Here is an 18,610-nt window from a genome sequence, read left to right as displayed (position 1 = left end):
AAGCTGGAGCTGCTGTTTACACGTCCACCTCATGCAGCATTGCCGCTGTGTGTATGTGTGTGTATTTACCTAGTTGTAACGTGTGTGTGTGTGTGTGTGTGTGTGTGTGTGTGTGTGTGTGTGTGTGTAATTCACTGTTTGATCTGCTGCAGTCTGTGACGAGACAGCCAGACGTTACCCTACGGAACGAGCTCAGAGCTCATTATTTCCGATCTTGGGATAGGCCTGAGACCAGGCACACACCACACACCGGACAACAAGATCACAACTCCTCAATTTACATCCCGTACCTACTCACTGCTAGGTGAACAGGGGCTACACGTGAAAGGAGACCCACCAAAATATCTCCAGGGAATCGAACCCCGGTCATCTGGCTTGTGAAGCCAGCGCTCTAACCACTGAGCTACCGGGCCATGTGTGTGTGTGTGTGTGTATTTACCTAATTGTATTTACCTAATTGTAACATACGGGAAAAGAGCTATGCTCGTACTGTCCCGTCTCCATATCTACTAATGTCCAGCTTTTTCTTAAAATCATGAATATTCCTTGCGTTGACCACTTCCACGTATAAACTATTCCATGCTTCCACCCTTCTATGAGGGAAGCTATATTTTTTCACATCTCTCCTATAAGTGGCCATTTTAGTTTTTCCCATGCCCTCTCGACATTCTTTCATTCCACATACACAGATCTTCCCTATCCATTTTTTCCATGCCAATCATCACTCTGTATATTGCTATCAGGTCTCCCTTTCTCTTCTGTTTTCCAGGGTCGGAAGTTGCATTCTGTTCAGTCTGTCTTCATAAGTCAAATCTCTTAAGTCAGGCACCATTTTTGTTGCAGCCCTCTGTACTTTCTCTAGTTTCCTTATGTGTTTCTTTAAGTTCGGAGCCCACTGTATTGTTGCATATTCAAGCCTCGGTCTTATCATTGCAGTAATTATTTTCTTCATCATTTCTTCATCTAAATATACGAACGCCACTCTTATGTTCCTCAATAAGTTCAATACTTCTCCAATTATTTTGTTTATATGTCTCTCTGGCGATAGGTCATTGGTAATTGTCACCCCAAGGTCTTTTTCTTCATGACTGGTTTTATGTCTTCATTTCCTATCTTGTACATGCTCCTGATTCTTCTTTCACTCTTGCCAAACTCTAATTTCTTGCATTTTGTCGTGTTGAACTCCATTTGCCATGTACAGCTCCATTTCCATATTCTGTCCAAGTCTTCCTGGAGTAGTTCGCAATCTTTGTCACATCTCACTTTTCTTAACAATTTTGCATCGTCTGCAAATAGGCTCACATAACTGGACACCCCCTCCACCATGTCATTTATGTAGACCGCGAACATTACTGGTGCCAACACTGATCCCTGTGGAACTCCACTCTCCACCAAGCCCCATTCTGATGGTCTGTCCTTAATTATTGTTCTCATTTCTCTTCCTACCAAAAGTCTTCCATCCATTTTAGTAAACTGCCATGCACTCCTCCTACCATTTCAAGTTTCCAGATCAGTCTCCGGTGTGGTACCTTATCAAAGGCCTTTTTTAAATCCAGATATATTCCATCAGCCCAACCATCTCTTTCCTGTATTACATCTATCACCCTCGAATAGTAACATATCAGGTTTGTCGTGCATGAACGCCCTTTTCTAAAACCAAATTGACACTCACAAAGTATGTCATTTTCTCCAAGAAGTCTGTCCATCTATTCTTCACCACCCTCTCACACATCTTAGCTACCACACTTGTAAGTGACACTGGTCTATAGTTCAATGGGTCTCTCTTGTTACCTGATTTATAAATTGGGACAATGTTAGCTCTTTTCCAGTCTTGGGGCACTACACCTTCCCTTAATGAGGCATCAATTACTTCACAAACTTTTTCTGCCAGTTGCTCCTGCATTCTCTTAAAATCCATCCTGATACCCCATCAGGTCCCACAGCTTTTCTCACTTCTAAACTCCCCATCATATTCTTGATCTCCTCCACAGTTACTTGAAACTCCTTCATAATCCCTTTCTGTTCCATTACCAGTGGTTTGTCAAAAGCAGTCTCCTTTGTGAATACCTTCCGAAAACATCCATTCATAGCCTCTGCCATTTCCTGGGATCCTCACTGCATACTCCATTTACTTCTAAACTTTCAATACTTTCTCTATTTTTGATGTTGTTGTTCACATGTCTGTAAAAAGCCTTGGTTGGTCTTTACATTTATCAATTATATCCTTTTCTTGTTTCTTTCTTTCTTCTCTTCTAATCAACACATATTCATTTCTTGCTCTTTTGTAACTTTCCCACTGCTTAATCCGTCTTTTCCTTCTCCACCTCTTCCATGCATCCTCTTTTCTTGTTCTAGCCTTTTCACATCTATCGTTAAACCAGTCCTGCTTTCCAACTTCTCTTTGTTGTCTTATTGGTACAAATTTTTTCTCACCTTCTTTGTATATTTTTATAAATTCCTTCCACTTTTCATTTGCTCCTTAGCACTCTTGAATTTCATCCAATTTGTCTCTTGAAAGAATTTCTTTAGGTTTCCAAAATCTGTCTTGGCATAATTCCATCTTCCCACTTTATATTCTTCATTTCTTCTAGATTTCTCTTCATCTATCACCTTGAACTCCAAAACTGCATGATCACTCTTTGCTAAAGGGCACTCCACCCTCATCTCCTCAATGACCATTGGCTCTGTACTAAAGACCAAGTCCAGTCTTGACGATGCTCCTCTCCTCCAAACCTAGTATCTTCTTTGACCCACTGAGTTAACACATTTTCCATTGCCAGTGTCAATAGTGTATTTCCCCATGTTGTCTCTGATCCTTCCATTGACCAGTCCTCCCAACTCACCTCTTTACAATTAAAATCTCCCATCATTATAGTTCGTTCACAGCCACCCAACATTTCTTCCAGACATGTTCCTGTATCACTTATCATTTCTTCATATTCCTGTACTGACCATGCATTTGTCTTAGGTGGTACGTACACCACTATGTAGTGCCTCTTTTTCCTTCATTAGTTTCTGCTCTGATCTTTAGCACTTCTGCCTTTCCCATACCTTCTTTCACTTAATCCACCTTTATATCTTTTTTAACCAGCAACATCACTCCTCCTCCCATCTTACCTACTCTATTTCTTTTCCAAACATTATATTTCCCTTCTCCAACCATCATCAGGTCTTGTCCCTCTCTCAGTTTTGATTTCAGTAAGACCCACAATATCTGGGTTCTTGTCCCTCAAGTAATCGTTGAGTTCTCGAAAAACTCTCTGTGTGTGTGTGTGTGTGTGTGTGTGTGTGTGTGTGTGTGTGTGTGTGTGTGTGTGTGTATTTACCTATTGTATTTACCTAGTTGTAGTTTTACAGGGCCTGGGCTTTATGCTCGTGTGGTCCCGTCTCCATATATCACTCCATTTATGTTGGAATACATTACATTCCGCTCATCTTGTGCTTAGTCATATTTCTTTAGTCCTTTCTTGCTGTATCAATTTTCTGTATCAGGTTATGAACCACTTCCTCAGTCTCATATCCATCCCTTTAAAGATTCTCCATGTGTTTCTTTTTATGAGTCCACACAACTCCTGCATATTCAAAGGTCTTATTTTAGTAATCAATTTCTTCATCATTTCTTGTCAATATTCATAGCAATATTGTGTGTGTGTGTGTGTGTGTGTGTGTATTTACCTAATTGTATTTACCTAATTGTAACATACGGAAAAGAGCTATGCTCGTGTTGTCCCGTCTCCATATCTATTAATGTCCAGCTTTTTCTTAAAATCATGAATATTCCTTGCGTTGACCACTTCCACGTCTAAACTATTCCATGCTTCCACCCTTCTATGAGGGAAGCTATATTTTTCACATCTCTCCTATAAGTGGCCATTTTAGTTTTTCCCATGCCCTCTCGACATTCTTCCATTCCACATACACAGATCTTCCCTATCCATTTTTCCATGCCAATCATCACTCTGTATATTGCTATCAGGTCTCCCCTTTCTCTTCTGTTTTCCAGGGTTGGAAGTTGCATTCTTTTCAGTCTGTCTTCATAAGTCAAATCTCTTAAGTCAGGCACCATTTTCGTTGCAGCCCTCTGTACTTTCTCTAGTTTCCTTATGTGTTTCTTTAAGTTCGAGCCCACTGTATTGTTGCATATTCAAGCCTCGGTCTTATCATTGCAGTAATTATTTTCTTCATCATTTCTTCATCTAGATATACGAACGCCACTCTTATGTTCCTCAATAAGTTCAATACTTCTCCAATTATTTTGTTTATATGTCTCTCTGGCGATAGGTCATTGGTAATTGTCACCCCAAGGTCTTTTCTTCATGACTGGTTTTATGTCTTCATTTCCTATCTTGTACATACTCCTGATTCTTCTTTCACTCTTGCCAAACTCTATTTTCTTGCATTTTGTCGTGTTGAACTCCATTTGCCATGTACAGCTCCATTTCCATATTCTGTCCAAGTCTTCCTGGAGTAGTTCGCAATCTTTGTCACATCTCACTTTTCTTAACAATTTTGCATCGTCTGCAAATAGGCTCACATAACTGGACACCCCATCCACCATGTCATTTATGTAGACTGCGAACATTACTGGTGCCAACACTGATCCCTGTGGAACTCCACTCTCCACCAATCCCCATTCTGATGGTCTGTCCTTAATTATTGTTCTCATTTCTCTTCCTACCAAAAGTCTTCCATCCATTTTAGTAAACTGCCATGCACTCCTCCTACCATTTCAAGTTTCCAGATCAGTCTCTGGTGTGGTACCTTATCAAAGGCCTTTTTTAAATCCAGATATATTCCATCAGCCCAACCATCTCTTTCCTGTATTACATCTATCACCCTCGAATAGTAACATATCAGGTTTGTCGTGCATGAACGCCCTTTCCTAAAACCAAATTGACACTCACAAAGTATGTCATTTTTCTCCAAGAAGTCTGTCCATCTATTCTTCACCACCCTCTCACACATCTTAGCTACCACACTTGTAAGTGACACTGGTCTATAGTTCAATGGGTCTCTCTTGTTACCTGATTTATAGATTGGGACAATGTTAGCTCTTTTCCAGTCTTGGGGCACTACACCTTCCCTTAATGAGGCATCAATTACTTCACAAACTTTTTCTGCCAATTGCTCCCTGCATTCTCTTAAAATCCATCCTGATACCCCATCAGGTCCCACAGCTTTTCTCACTTCTAAACTCCCCATCATGTTCTTGATCTCCTCCACCGTTACTTGAAACTCCTTCATAATCCCTTTCTGTTCCATTACCAGTGGTTTGTCAAAAGCAGTCTCCTTTGTGAATACCTTCCGAAAGCATCCATTCATAGCCTCTGCCATTTCCCTGGGATCTTCACTGTATACTCCATTTACTTCTAAACTTTCAATACTTTCTCTATTTTTGATGTTGTTGTTCACATGTCTGTAAAAAAGCCTTGGTTGGTCTTTACATTTATCAATTATATCCTTTTCTTGTTTCTTTCTTTCTTCTCTTCTAATCAACACATATTCATTTCTTGCTCTTTTGTAACTTTCCCACTGCTTAATCCGTCTTTTCCTTCTCCACCTCTTCCATGCATCCTCTTTTCTTGTTCTAGCCTTTTCACATCTATCGTTAAACCAGTCCTGCTTTCCAACTTCTCTATGTTGTCTTATTGGTACAAATTTTTCTCACCTTCTTTGTATATTTTTATAAATTCCTTCCACTTTTCATTTGCTCCTTAGCACTCTTGAATTTCATCCAATTTGTCTCTTGAAAGAATTTCTTTAGGTTTCCAAAATCTGTCTTGGCATAATTCCATCTTCCCACTTTATATTCTTCATTTCTTCTAGATTTCTCTTCGTCTATCACCTTGAACTCCAAAACTGCATGATCACTCTTTGCTAAAGGGCACTCCACCCTCATCTCCTCAATGACCATTGGCTCTGTACTAAAGACCAAGTCCAGTCTTGACGATGCTCCCTCTCCTCCAAACCTAGTATCTTCTTTGACCCACTGAGTTAACACATTTTCCATTGCCAGTGTCAATAGTGTATTTCCCCATGTTGTCTCTGATCCTTCCATTGACCAGTCCTCCCAACACACCTCTTTACAATTAAAATCTCCCATCATTATAGTTCGTTCACAGCCACCCAACATTTCTTCCAGACATGTTCCTGTATCACTTATCATTTCTTCATATTCCTGTACTGACCATGCATTTGTCTTAGGTGGTACGTACACCACTATGTAGTGCCTCTTTTTCCTTCATTAGTTTCTGCTCTGATCTTTAGCACTTCTGCCTTTCCCATACCTTTTTCACTTGATCCACCTTTATATCTTTTTAACCAGCAACATCACTCCTCCTCCCATCTTACCTACTCTATTTCTTTTCCAAACGTTATATTTCCTTCTCCAACCTTCATCAGGTCTTCTCCTCTCTCAGTTTTGTTTCAGTAAGACCCACAATATCTGGGTTCTTGTCCCTCAAGTAATCGTTGAGTTCTAAAATCCCGATATCACTCCATTTATGTTGGAATACATTACATTTCGCTCATATGTAAGTTTCTTTAGTCCTTTCTTGCTGTACTTTTCTGGGTTATGAACCACTTCCTCAGTCTCATATCCAAGATTCTCCAGAAAAACTCTTTCTTCTCCTCTTCTGTCCTCTCTTCATTTTTTTCAAAGCCTCCTTTCTCAACTCATTTAACATTTCTCTTTCCTTTTCACCGAGATCTCTTCTCAACCAAATCTTCCTTGTTGTTTCCTGCTGGGCTAGCCTCCATGACTTCTCCACCAATTCATCTACATCCTTTTGTGACTTAAGTTTGATTCTTATTGGCCTCATACCTTCTCTTGTGAACTTTCCAATTCTATGGAAGTCCTCTATTTCTTGTACTAGGTCTTTTCCTCCTCTTGCACCACATTAATGATATTATTTATCACCTTTTTATGTTTTCTCTCTCTCCATTTTACTCGGTGTCTTATCCTCCTCCACACCAAATATCACCACACATCTCTTTTTGTCTACAGTTTCCCTCACCAATGTCTCATTTGACTTAATAACCTTCACCACTTTCTCAGCTATCTTCTCTTCTATGATCTGTTGATCTATAATTTCAGCAAGGCCCAAAGTTTTCTCCCTGACTCTTTGATTTCCTTTTCCAGACTTGCAACTTTGTAATTTACCTCCTTTCTTTCCACTTCCTGACTTTTTTCCATTCAGCCTGCTTCTCCATCACTTTTCCTAGAGATTCTCCACATTTTTCGCAATTCACTTTAATTAGCTTAACTTCCTCTTTCAGTGCTGCATTTTCCTTCTTCATATCGGCACAGTCCTTCTTAACATTGTCATAACTCGTTTCCAGGCCCTCATACTTTTCAAACAGTTTTCAATTTTACCTTCTAACTCCAGAATTTTCTTCACATAAGCGCTCTTTTCCATTATTCCTTGAAACCCTGTGAAGTCTGATTCCTCTTTCGAGTTCACGGCCGCCATGTTGCGCAGACGTAAACAAACCAGCTGATGGCTCAAACGCAGGCTACAGTTTATATTTACCTTCACTGGACATTATTTTGCTAATCAACAGTTAACATGACTATATGGAGACGGGACAAACATTACCAGCTCCTTTCCCACCTTGGTTACTCTTAGGTAACTGTAGAATTATAGATGATTGCTCTGGAGCTCAGCGACCACCTCCGCCATCGACGATGTCCCGTGTGTGTGTGTGTGTGTGTGTGTGTGTGTGTGTGTGTGTGTGTGTGTGTGTGTGTGTGTGTGTGTGTGTGTGTGTGTGTGTGTGTGTGTGTGTGTGTGTGTGTGTGTGTGTGTGTATTTACCTAGTTGTATTTACCTAGTTGTAGTTTTACAGGGCCTGGGCTTTATGCTCGTGTGGTCCCGTCTCCATATCTACACTTATCCAATTTTTCTTTAAAACTATGTACACTCTTTGCTGATACCACTTCCTCACTCAAACTGTTCCAAGTCTCAACACATCTTTGCGGAAACTAAATTTTTAACATCTCTCAGACATCGTCCCTTCCTTAGTTTCTTACTATGCGATCTTGTGCTTCTAAAGTCATATTCTTCTCTCAGGATCAGTTTCTCATTATCCACTTCATCCATTCCGTTAATCAATTTATAAACTTGTATCAGATCCTCTCTCTTCTCTGCTCCAAGGTTGGTAGATCCATTGCCTTTAGTCTCTCCTCATATGCCATCCCTTTAAATTCTGGAACCATTCTTGTAGCCATTTTTTGTAGTCTCTCTAATTTTCTTATGTGTTTCTTTTTATGGGGAGTCCACACAACTCCTGCATATTCCAATCTAGGTCTTATTTTAGTACTTATCAATTTCTTCATCATTTCCTTGTCCATATAGTGAAATGCTACTCCAATATTCCTTAGCAATATTGTGTGTGTGTGTGTGTGTGTGTGTGTGTGTGTGTGTGTGTGTGTATTTACCTAGTTGTATGTTACAGGGTTCGAGCGGGGCTCATAGTGACCTGTCTCCATATCTACATTTGTCTAACTTCTTGAATTTGTACACACTTTCTGCTGTTACAATCTCTTCACTTAATCCATTCCAGATGTCTACTGTCCTATGTAGAAGACTGAACTTTTTGATATTTCTATGACACTGACTTTTCATGATTTTCTTGGAATGTCCTCTTGTTTGTCTGTCTCCCTGCTCCGTCAGTGTTACCAGTTCTTGTCTATCTATCTTCTCCATACGGTTTACTAACTTATACATCGTTATCAAGTCTCCTCTTTTCCATCTATCCTTCAAAGTTGGTAGCTCCATCTCCTTCAGTCTTTCTTCATAGGAAAGATCTTTTATTTCGGGGACCATCTTTGTAGCAACCCTTTGTATCCTTTCTAGTTTCTTGATATCTTTCTGCCTACATGGCGACCATACCACTTCTGCATATTCTAGTTTAAGTCTTATCATAGTGGTTGATATCTTTTTCATCATACTTTTATCCATGTAATTGAATGCTACCCTGATGTTCGTTAGTGTCTTGTGTGTTGAAGCAAATAATCTATTCATATGTATTTCTGGAGTCAGGGTGTCTTTTTCTTCTCTTCTTTTCATAATGATCTCTTGTCCCATTTTAAATTCCTATGTAGGTCTTCTATTACTTTTACCGATTTGCATTACATGGCATTTCTTAGTATTAAATTCTAATTTCCACTTCTGGCTCCATCTCCAGATCTTATCAATATCTTTCCGTAATTCCATACAATCATTTTTTTTTTTTATAATTCTCAAAAGCATAATATTACTCTACTCAATATCAGCAAAATAACTCCTTAATTTAATCTCTTTCCTTTATAGTCCTCTATGTAACTTATCTCATCTTCCTCCTGCATTTGCATCTCTAATGTCACATGATCACTTTCCCCATTGGACTAAGGTATTGTATGATTGGAGGAGACTCTGGTTTCTTTGTGAAAACTAGGTCAAGCAATGATGATGATTTTTCTTCCCACCCTGTACCTTGTTGACTCTTACCCACTGGTCCATTGTATTAACCATAGTCAACTGTAACACTTTCTCCCTCCACTGCCCAGCATTATCCATTACTTCCATCTCTCTTCAGTTTATTTTTTTACAATTGAAGTCTCCAACTAAGAGTATTCTTCTATCTCTTCTTATCATGTTATCTAGGCACTTTATCACCTCTCTGCATATCTTTATGCTCTTCTGATCCCCATGTATTAGTCTTTGGTGGAACATATGTAACTATAATTTTTCTTTTCTTTAAATCTTCTGTTCTGATTGTTACTCCCATTACTTCCACCTTGTCCTCACCATATTGCACATCCTCCACACATATATTATCATGAACCATTATTAGCACTCCTCCCCTTTTATCCTTCCTGTCCCTCCTCCAGGTGTTATATCCCTCCTCTTTAAAGTTGACATGGATCTCTTTTTTCAGTTTTGTTTCAATGATACACATTACATCCAGCTTTTTCTCTTTCAAATAATCCTGAACTTCCAATATGCTTGATAACAACCCATCTATGTTAGTATAAGTCACTCTTAATTTATTGCCTTCTCCATCTCCTCCTCTTTTTTCCTTAGGTACCATTTCTTTAGTCTCATATCCAGAACCCGTCAGTAAAGATTCTTCTTCTTTATCTCTGTCCTTTCCTCGTTTTTTTTCCTTAGCTTCACTTCCTAGCACTTTCTCCTTTTCCCTTTCCTCTAAGTTCATATCTCTATTTATCCATATTTCCTTGTGATTGACATCATCGGCCACCTTCCCTTTTTCTAGCCATAATTTCCTCTACAGCCACTTGAGATCTCATTTTCACCTTCATTGGTCTCTTACCCCCCTTCACTGTACCTTTCCAGCCTAATCACTTCCTCCACCTCCTGGTCAAACTCTTGTGTAATGTCTTTTCCTCTTTTGATAACAGTTTTGGCCATTTCCCTTTCTTCATGTTATCTTGTGAATTTATTTGGGTTTTTCTTTTACCTCATCCCATAGATCATGAAGCTTCTTTTCTTGTCCACTGCATCCCGCACCATATTTCCCTTTTCCTTGATAACTTCTATTACAGCAACTTTTGTGTTCTCCTGAATTTCTCTCCTTACCACTTCTGAAAATTTTACTTTTTCTTCTTCTTGCTCCTGTTTCCATTCATTTCTTAGTTCTTTCAATTTGTTATCACCTAGACCACTTTCTGCCCTGTCTACAATCCCGTCCTGCACTTTATCTTGCAAGCTCTTTAAAGCGCTTTCATAATTCTGGCATGTGGTTTTTAAAGCGTCATTTTGCTTCCTTATTTCTAGAATCTCCTCTTTTAATTCCTGGTTTATTCCAATGACCTTCTCACATTCAGCTACTCTCAGTTTCAGGGCTGTATTTTCCATTTGCAGTCAGTCTTGTTTGTCTATGAGACTGGACATCACCTCCTTCATATATCTTAATTCTCTTTCAACATTAATAAGCCTTCTCATATTACCTTGTTCATCCCAGAAACCCGAGAAATCCTTTTCCATAGTATCTTCAGTCAGTTTCCTTAAACCAACTCGGCGTATGTTTTGGTTCCGCCATGCGCCTGGCAGCGCTACTTGGTTCCATCTCTCTCTCTCGTTATTCATTCCTGAGTTATATGTGATCTAACACTTATTTCATTTGGAGATAGGAGAACCTATGGTCCCCTTTCCCCCCTGTACATACGTCTAGGCCTGAGTCCAAGTCCTATTGTAGTAATCTCTGTGAGCTACTCGGATGCATGAGTCCTACTCGACGGCTCCGCTGTTTCACTGTTTGATCTGCTGCAGTCTCTGACAAGACAGTCAGACGTTACCCTACGGAACGAGCTCAGAGCTCATTATTTCCGAGCTTCGGATAGGCCTGAGACCAGGCATACACCACACACTGGGACAACAAGGTCACAAGTCCTCGATTTACATCCCGTACCTACTCACTGCTAAGTGAACAGGGGCTACACGTGAAAGGAGACACACCCAAATATCTCCACCCGGCCGGGGAATCGAACCCCGGTCCTCTGGCTTGTGAAGCCAGTGCTCTAACCACTGAGCTGTGTGTGTGTGTGTGTGTGTGTGTGTGTGTGTGTGTGTGTGTGTGTGTGTGTGTGTGTGTGTGTGTGTGTGTGTGTGTGTGTGTGTGTGTGTGTGTGTGTGTGTGTGTAATTCACCATGGTCGCATGTTGGTCACCCAGCCAGTCTTCCCCATTATGGAGTGAGCTCAGAGCTCATAGACCTATCATCGGTTAGAACCGAGACCACAACACACACTCCACACACCAAGAAAGCGAGGCCACAACCCCTCGAGTTACATCCTGTACCTATTTACTGCTAGGTGAACAGGGGCTACACATTAAGAGGCTTGCCCATTTGCCTCACCGCTTTCCGGGACTCCAACCCGGACCCTCTCGATTGTGAGTCAAGCGTGCTAACCACTACACCACGTGGTGTGCATGTGCATGTGTGTGTGTGTGTAACATACCTAGCATACTTACATTGAATGAATTATGAGATGCTGATCTATCACCAGCTGACACAATGGATCTTTTTTCTCGGCTGATACGTGTACGATGTCTGAAAAGTAACAAGGTTTGGATTTTAGAGTCTTGAAGTGAAGGAAAGAGTCAGAGAGTGCAGCTCCTACTACTTTATTGGATTTCTCATATCTTAGGATTTCAGATAACCTATCCCCATGTCCCTTTAAATTCTTTTGTAACTGCATATTTTCAATTCAGTTTGTAAACAAATAGGAAGTCTGTCAAACAAGTCACCACTAGAAGTCTTTTATTTCATTTGGCTGACAAACATCTCTGAAAGATAAAACTAAGTAATTGAAACAAAACTTACACATAAACGTGACTATGAAGTATGCCTCTAAAGTCAATGTCATCCCGTTCAAAAGTCGCAGGCTCTGCTGGGCACGGGCAGCACTTGGGTGGTGGTACAGTGGTGGCAGAGGAAGGATCTGTCCTATTGATCATACTCTCTGACAGCACCTGATGAATAACATAAATATCTCATTTTCTCTGCAGTACTAACCAAGCTGATGTCTGTAAATTTGTGATGTAATTTATGATGTAAAAATTTCAGTTTAAAACCAAAATCTCTTTTTTGATTTATGTGAGCATATTGTTATTCACATATCCCCTGTCTATCTACCTAGCTGTGACATACAAAAAAAAGAGCCATGCTAGGCTTGTGCTGTCCTGTTTCCATATCAATTTTTATACAAATATCCCTTAAATTTATGGGTTGTCTTGGTGCACACAGTTTCATCAAGAAGTCCATTCCACACTGCCTACTGGGCTTTTGTACTTTAGATTCTCTATTTTGGCTTGTTCCTTTGGTGAAAATTAGATCAAGTCTTGATGGTATTTCATTTGTTCTGAATTTTGTCTTTTTTAACACATTGCCTATAAATATTTTCAACAGCCAACTGCTTCCTACCATGATGCCTCACTACCTTCTGTGATCTAACTCTCCCAGGATACTCCTTTATAATTTTTCCAAATTTTCTTCCATTTACTTAGCCTTAATTCAAAAACAAAGTGACATACCTTTACAGATTCCTCATTGTTTCCTGAAGAATGGTTCTCTGCAATAGATTAAAATTATCAGCTCTCCAAAAGGGATAAGTATCATACAGCAGATGGTCAATATATGTAGTAATGAGATGACTTGTCACAGAAAAGCACAGTAGAGTACTCAAGAATTTGACAATTTGGTGGATGACAAAACTTGCAAATATGTACAACACATGATAAAACACTGTGCCTGTATTTGTAGTCATCCCTACATTCTACTGTTTATGAAGGAGGAAGGATGGGGATGAATAATGAGTGTGGTGGTATCTGAGGCAGAGGCACACACTGATGATGCATTGCACTACTTCACATGTCCTAAGAGTCTCATTTTGTCCTGGTGCTGCACTGGGCTGGGAGTCGACCGTGTGAGGAAGTGAATCATCACAAAATTTCCTCATCTTATGTTGCTGTGTGTGATTACATGATTTATATCAATGGCAACAATTTATATAAAGTGTAAAATCAGGGTCAGGACAGAGATAAAGTTATTCTTTTACTACCTATAAACCTGGCTGGCAATCCTATGCAAGGTGGCCCAGAGAAAGTACCACATACAGAATATGCAGCTATATTATGGTCACCAAGTTGGAAGAAACATATCATAAAGCAGGAGAGGATACACAAAGCAGCAACAAAGATGAGCCCAGTCTGAAGTGATGAGACATTTGTGTCATCGCACCATACTACAGGAGGCCCATTTCATGCTTTAAATAAAGATATAATTTTTTCTAATCAACTGTATTATTCATCATTTAAGAATACATATTTTTTACATTTTAAACATACAAATTTTCTTCATATCACCTTTCTTACAGAAATCTTGGCATGTGTCTTCATCAGGCTTCTGGAGGGTTATCTTGACTTTGTAATAAAAAAGCTTTTCAAGTGGAGTGCTTGGCGGTGACCACGCCACATCCATGTGTGTGGTTCCCTTGTTAACAACTCTCAGGTGCAGCGGGGAACCTGGGTCTGTGAACACAAAGGTGGTAGCAAGTTCAAGACTGTTACAAGTCTGACTGAACAATACCAAGGAGGGAGAGAGAGAGGGGGAGGGGGAGAGAGAGAGGGAGAGGGAGAGAGAGAGGGAGAGAGAGAGAGAGAGGGAGAGAGAGAGAGAGAGAGAGAGAGAGAGAGAGAGAGAGAGAGAGAGAGAGAGAGAGAGAGAGAGAGAGAGAGAGAGAGAGAGAGAGAGAGAGAGAGAGAGAGAGAGAGAGAGAGAGAGAGAGAGAGAGAAAGCTGAAAATGACATGCAGAAGATGGAACCTCGCAATCACTTCCACAATAAAGAAACACTTCAACATTTAAAATAAAATACAAGTTTTTACAACAGCAAAGTACAACTCACAAACCTTGCTCAATGAGCATCAGTGCATTGTGTTATATGATCATTATTTTACAAGTACAACTTTTCTATGCAGTCACAACACTTCACCAGTCTTCAGCCTTTTTTTTCCTTTTCATGCATTTTTCATAACATTTGAGAATTATTTCCAATAGCACACACAGGGAAAACAAAAACCAAGAACTTAATGGGCAGAGAAGCACGGTGGAAGGAACATGAACTGACTATATGGCATGGTGGTGATGTAGGAGATGTTGGAGCGCGCCCCTATGTCAGCATCAGCCACCGTGTCAGTCTCCACGTACACTGCATAGCGATGGTCTGGCTTCAGTCCAGTTAGAGTTTCCTCCATTTTGTCAGTGGAATGTTCTGCTTCCACATGTTCCCTTTTCCATCCACTGGAGTGATAGAAAATTAAGGATAAGTTTCCCTCCTCTGAGGAGTGCTACCCATCAGTCTTGCTTGCAAGAAATATGTTAATCATTAGCAATGTAAATATGGTACAGTAAGTCCTCGTTATATGGTACATATGCATTCCTGAAAACCTTACTGCAAATCCAAATTACCGTATACCGAACCCATTATAACATGTAATAATAGGGGATGTGTTCCAGCACATCAAAAGTCACCCCTATTGACATGAAAATACATGAAAATAGTCATATAAAAAAATATAAAGTACAGTGCAAAAGAAATCATCAGAAATTTTTTTATTTATCTTTAACTCGCCACGTATTCTATCAGATGATGTCCCTCCCGAGACTAAGGAATAGTAGAGATTTCAGCCCTTACTCATAATATCCACAAAAAAACATGCCGTAAGGATTTCACTTGTGTTCAGTGGGAAACGCGGGAAGAGACTGCCAGCTTATTGTTGTGGTGGGTGTGCAGCGTGGTGGCGCTACGGTACGGTGTAAACAAAACATGAGCAGATACCGTATATGAATTTTTCTTACCGTAAATAGAATCGAGGATAGTAATTACCAAACACCGTAACTGTGAATTTATCGGATAACAAAGTACTGTATCAGGAGGACTTACTGTATCATAAAATTTTCCTCATGTTAACTAATATAATTATACTTGCTTATCACTGATTTTTGTATTGAATTTAAATTATGAATGAAAAGTTTTGACCTATTCTGTCATAAAAGTGTGCTAGGAGATTGCAATCTCTCAGTCAGTAATAAAATATCTATTTAATGTATCTATCATCTATGCTCCTGTATAAAATGACCAACAACCCTTTCCTCCTCAGGGTGTGAGATAAGCTGATCTTCTAGCTGCCTTCACAAATGTCCTTCAATAGATAACTGTCTTGGAATTCTGAACTGATTCTAAACTTTGATGTGTGAGGGTCACCTACTCATTGCAGGCATCTCGGCCATCCATGTGTCCAATGTTTTTCTCTTTTGTTTCTTTGTAGTAGATGTAGTAGCCGGTGATCTTGCGGTCGTCCTCATCTGTTGACACAGGAATCCAGCGGACCCGCACCTGGCCTCTGTTTCTCAAGGGCTGCAGTGTAATGGCAGCCTTCATGATGGAGCCTTCATCCATGAACAAAATAAACCATTACATAGCACACTATTGTCCTAATATTTCTGGTATTTATTAAGAAAAAAAGCTTTATAAAATACTAAATATACTACATCAAATGAAAAAAATTGAAGTGTACACTTGATTCCAATTCGGAAAGATGTCATTAAAACAATGCATAAAGAAACTGTGTTCCCTGAATGTCACCAGCAAAACACTCTCAGCCTAACAGTAGCACCACTCAACCTCAACCTTCAAGTGTCATTGGCACAATATTAACACTGGCTAAGCTATACTGGCCTTCAGATATCAACTCTCCTGCTATGACTGGTTCTTGAGGGAGTTCAAAAACACTACATACAATGAAAGCACAATTCATGTATGGGCTGGTTAGCTGCTGCCACCACTACCATCACCAGCAATACTTCCACACACCAATCACACTCACACTCACACAACACACAGCCAGCAAGAAAGAAGTACAGGCATGGAGAGGACATGATAAGAAAGACAAGGATAACTTTCAGGAGGTGATCCAAGAACAACTAAAAGAAAGAGATGAGAATATGGCAAACAAAATTATACGAGTCCTTTAGGAAAAAGGAAACATAGTAAGAGAAATTGCAGAAAAGAAAAAGAGTGTAATTATATTTGGACTAAAAGAAAAAAAATGTAAAAAATAGACCAAGAGGATATGAAGTCAGTCAAAGACCTACTAAAAAATCTAAATGATGAAGATAGGCAGAACCTAGAGGAGGAAGTAGAGGAAATACACAGAATGGGACCTTATCAAGATGGAACAACAAGGCCAATTAAGATACTACTAAAATCATAAGCAGCAACAGAAGAGATATTATATAGAACAACAAAACTCAGAGAAACAGAAGGCTGCAAGGAAATATATATAAGGAAAAATAAAAATGAGGAAGAAAGGAAGAGATACAACGAACTGGCGGCAGCAGTAGGGGAAAAAAATAATGAAAGGTCAGAGGAGGAGAAAGTCTTTTTTTTGGAGAATTCTGGGAGACAGATTAAGGAAATGGTATATAAGATAGAAGGAAGAGGCAACAGTGGAGCAAGTGTAACTAAAAGTGATAAGGGCAAGAAAATAAAAATGAGTATAAGAACATAGACAGGGTTCTATCAAGTAAATTAGAACTAAAAGATTACATAAAGAAAGAAAAACCAGATATTGTATACCTGGCTGAAACAAAACTAAATGAGGCAATGAAAATAGACATAGATAATAGATATAATATAGGGAGGAAAGACAGAGGGGGTAAAGGAGGAGGAGTCATGATAATGTTAAGGAAAAAGATGGTGGTAAACCATGTGGAATACGGGGAAGGAAAAGCAGCAGTACTGTATATTAAGATGCATATTAATAAAAAAGAGTTAACAATCGTTGGAACATATGTGCCACCAAAAACAAATTCATGGACCAACCAAGAATATAAAGACATGATAGATGACACAATAAGGAGTCTAACGAGAGTCATTAAAGAAAGGAGAAAAGTGTTATTAGTAGGAGACTTCAACTGTAAAGAAGAGGATTGGGAAAATTACGAAAGTGGTATGGGGGAAGAAGCCTGGGGAGAAACATTCCTGAACCTAATGATAGATAATATGATGGAAAAAGAATAAAGGAAAACACAAGATTCAGAGGAAACAACGAGCCGGCGAGATTGGACCTGGTTTTTACAAGGGGTATACAAATGAATGATGATATAGGATATAAGTGCCCATTGGGAAAGAGTGACCATGTAATATTAGAAATGGATATAGAGGAAGGAAAGGAAGATAGAGATGAATCATACAAAGGAGGCCGATTAAATTACAGAAAGGCTGATATTGAGAATCTCAAGAACTATTTCAAATACGCTAACTGGGAGGAAATGGAAAACTCTGAGAGGGTGCAAGAGATATATAACTTATTTTTGGAAATATAAAAAACAGGAGTCAGAGAATATGTCCTGAAATATAGACCTAAAGAAGAAGGAAAGAAAGATTGGTTTAACACAAGGTGTGCTAGAGCAAAGGAGAAAAGAGATGGAGCATGGAAAAGGTGGAGGAGAAATAGAAATGCAGTAAATAAGGAGAACTTCAAGACAGCGAGAAATGAATATGTTAAGGTGAGGAAGGAAGAGGAGAGGAACTATGAAAAGGACATTGTCGAAAAATGCAAGGAGCAACCAAAATTGTTCTACAGATTCATCAACTGAAAAATAAGACAAAAAGAAACAATAGAAAGGTTAAAAGGAGAGAACGAGATGATGGAAGACCCAAAAAGTATGGCAGAACTGTTAAATAGTAAATTTCAGGAGGTCTTTACTAAGGAATCCAAATTTGAAAGGCCGCAGGGTAATAGAGAGACCGTCTTTATGAAAGAGATTAAAGTAACCAAGCTTGAAATAAAAGAGTTAATGAAGGAACTGGATGAAGAGAAGGCAATGGGACCGGATGAAGTCTCAGGCAGAATACTGAAAGAATGTAAGGAAGAACTAGCAAGTCCTATATACAACATCATAAAATGCTCAATAGAAAATGGAACAGTACCAGTAGAATGGAAAAGAGCTGAGGTGGTTCCCATATATAAGAGTGGAAGGAAGAACCTTTGAATTACAGACCAGTATCACTAACTAGTGTAATATGTAAGATGTGTGAAA

The 18,610-nt window shown here is 39.4% G+C and overlaps 1 protein-coding gene across 7 annotated transcripts in view; it reads right to left on the bottom strand.

The window, feature by feature from the left end:
- LOC123499223 (insulin receptor-like) overlaps positions 1-18,610 on the bottom strand; it is a 161,061-nt gene that overhangs the window by 52,540 nt on the left and 89,911 nt on the right. For all 7 annotated transcript variants that reach the window (XR_006672936.1, XR_006672937.1, XM_045246974.1 and 4 more), the window contains 6 exons: positions 15,775-15,955; positions 14,634-14,806; positions 13,871-14,035; positions 13,040-13,077; positions 12,330-12,478; positions 11,978-12,056 (listed from right to left, as the gene is read on the bottom strand). Coding sequence is in view for 5 of the 7 variants with exons in the window: in XM_045246974.1 (XP_045102909.1) it covers positions 11,978-12,056; positions 12,330-12,478; positions 13,040-13,077; positions 13,871-14,035; positions 14,634-14,806; positions 15,775-15,955 (785 nt within the window). In the remaining 2 variants the exon portion in view is untranslated. The remainder of the gene's footprint in view (positions 1-11,977; positions 12,057-12,329; positions 12,479-13,039; positions 13,078-13,870; positions 14,036-14,633; positions 14,807-15,774; positions 15,956-18,610) is intronic.

The sequence above is a fragment of the Portunus trituberculatus genome, chromosome 49 (assembly GCF_017591435.1).
Source record: "Portunus trituberculatus isolate SZX2019 chromosome 49, ASM1759143v1, whole genome shotgun sequence".
Taxonomy (NCBI): Eukaryota; Metazoa; Arthropoda; class Malacostraca; order Decapoda; family Portunidae; genus Portunus; species Portunus trituberculatus.
This window is presented reverse-complemented; position numbering and strand designations above follow the sequence as displayed.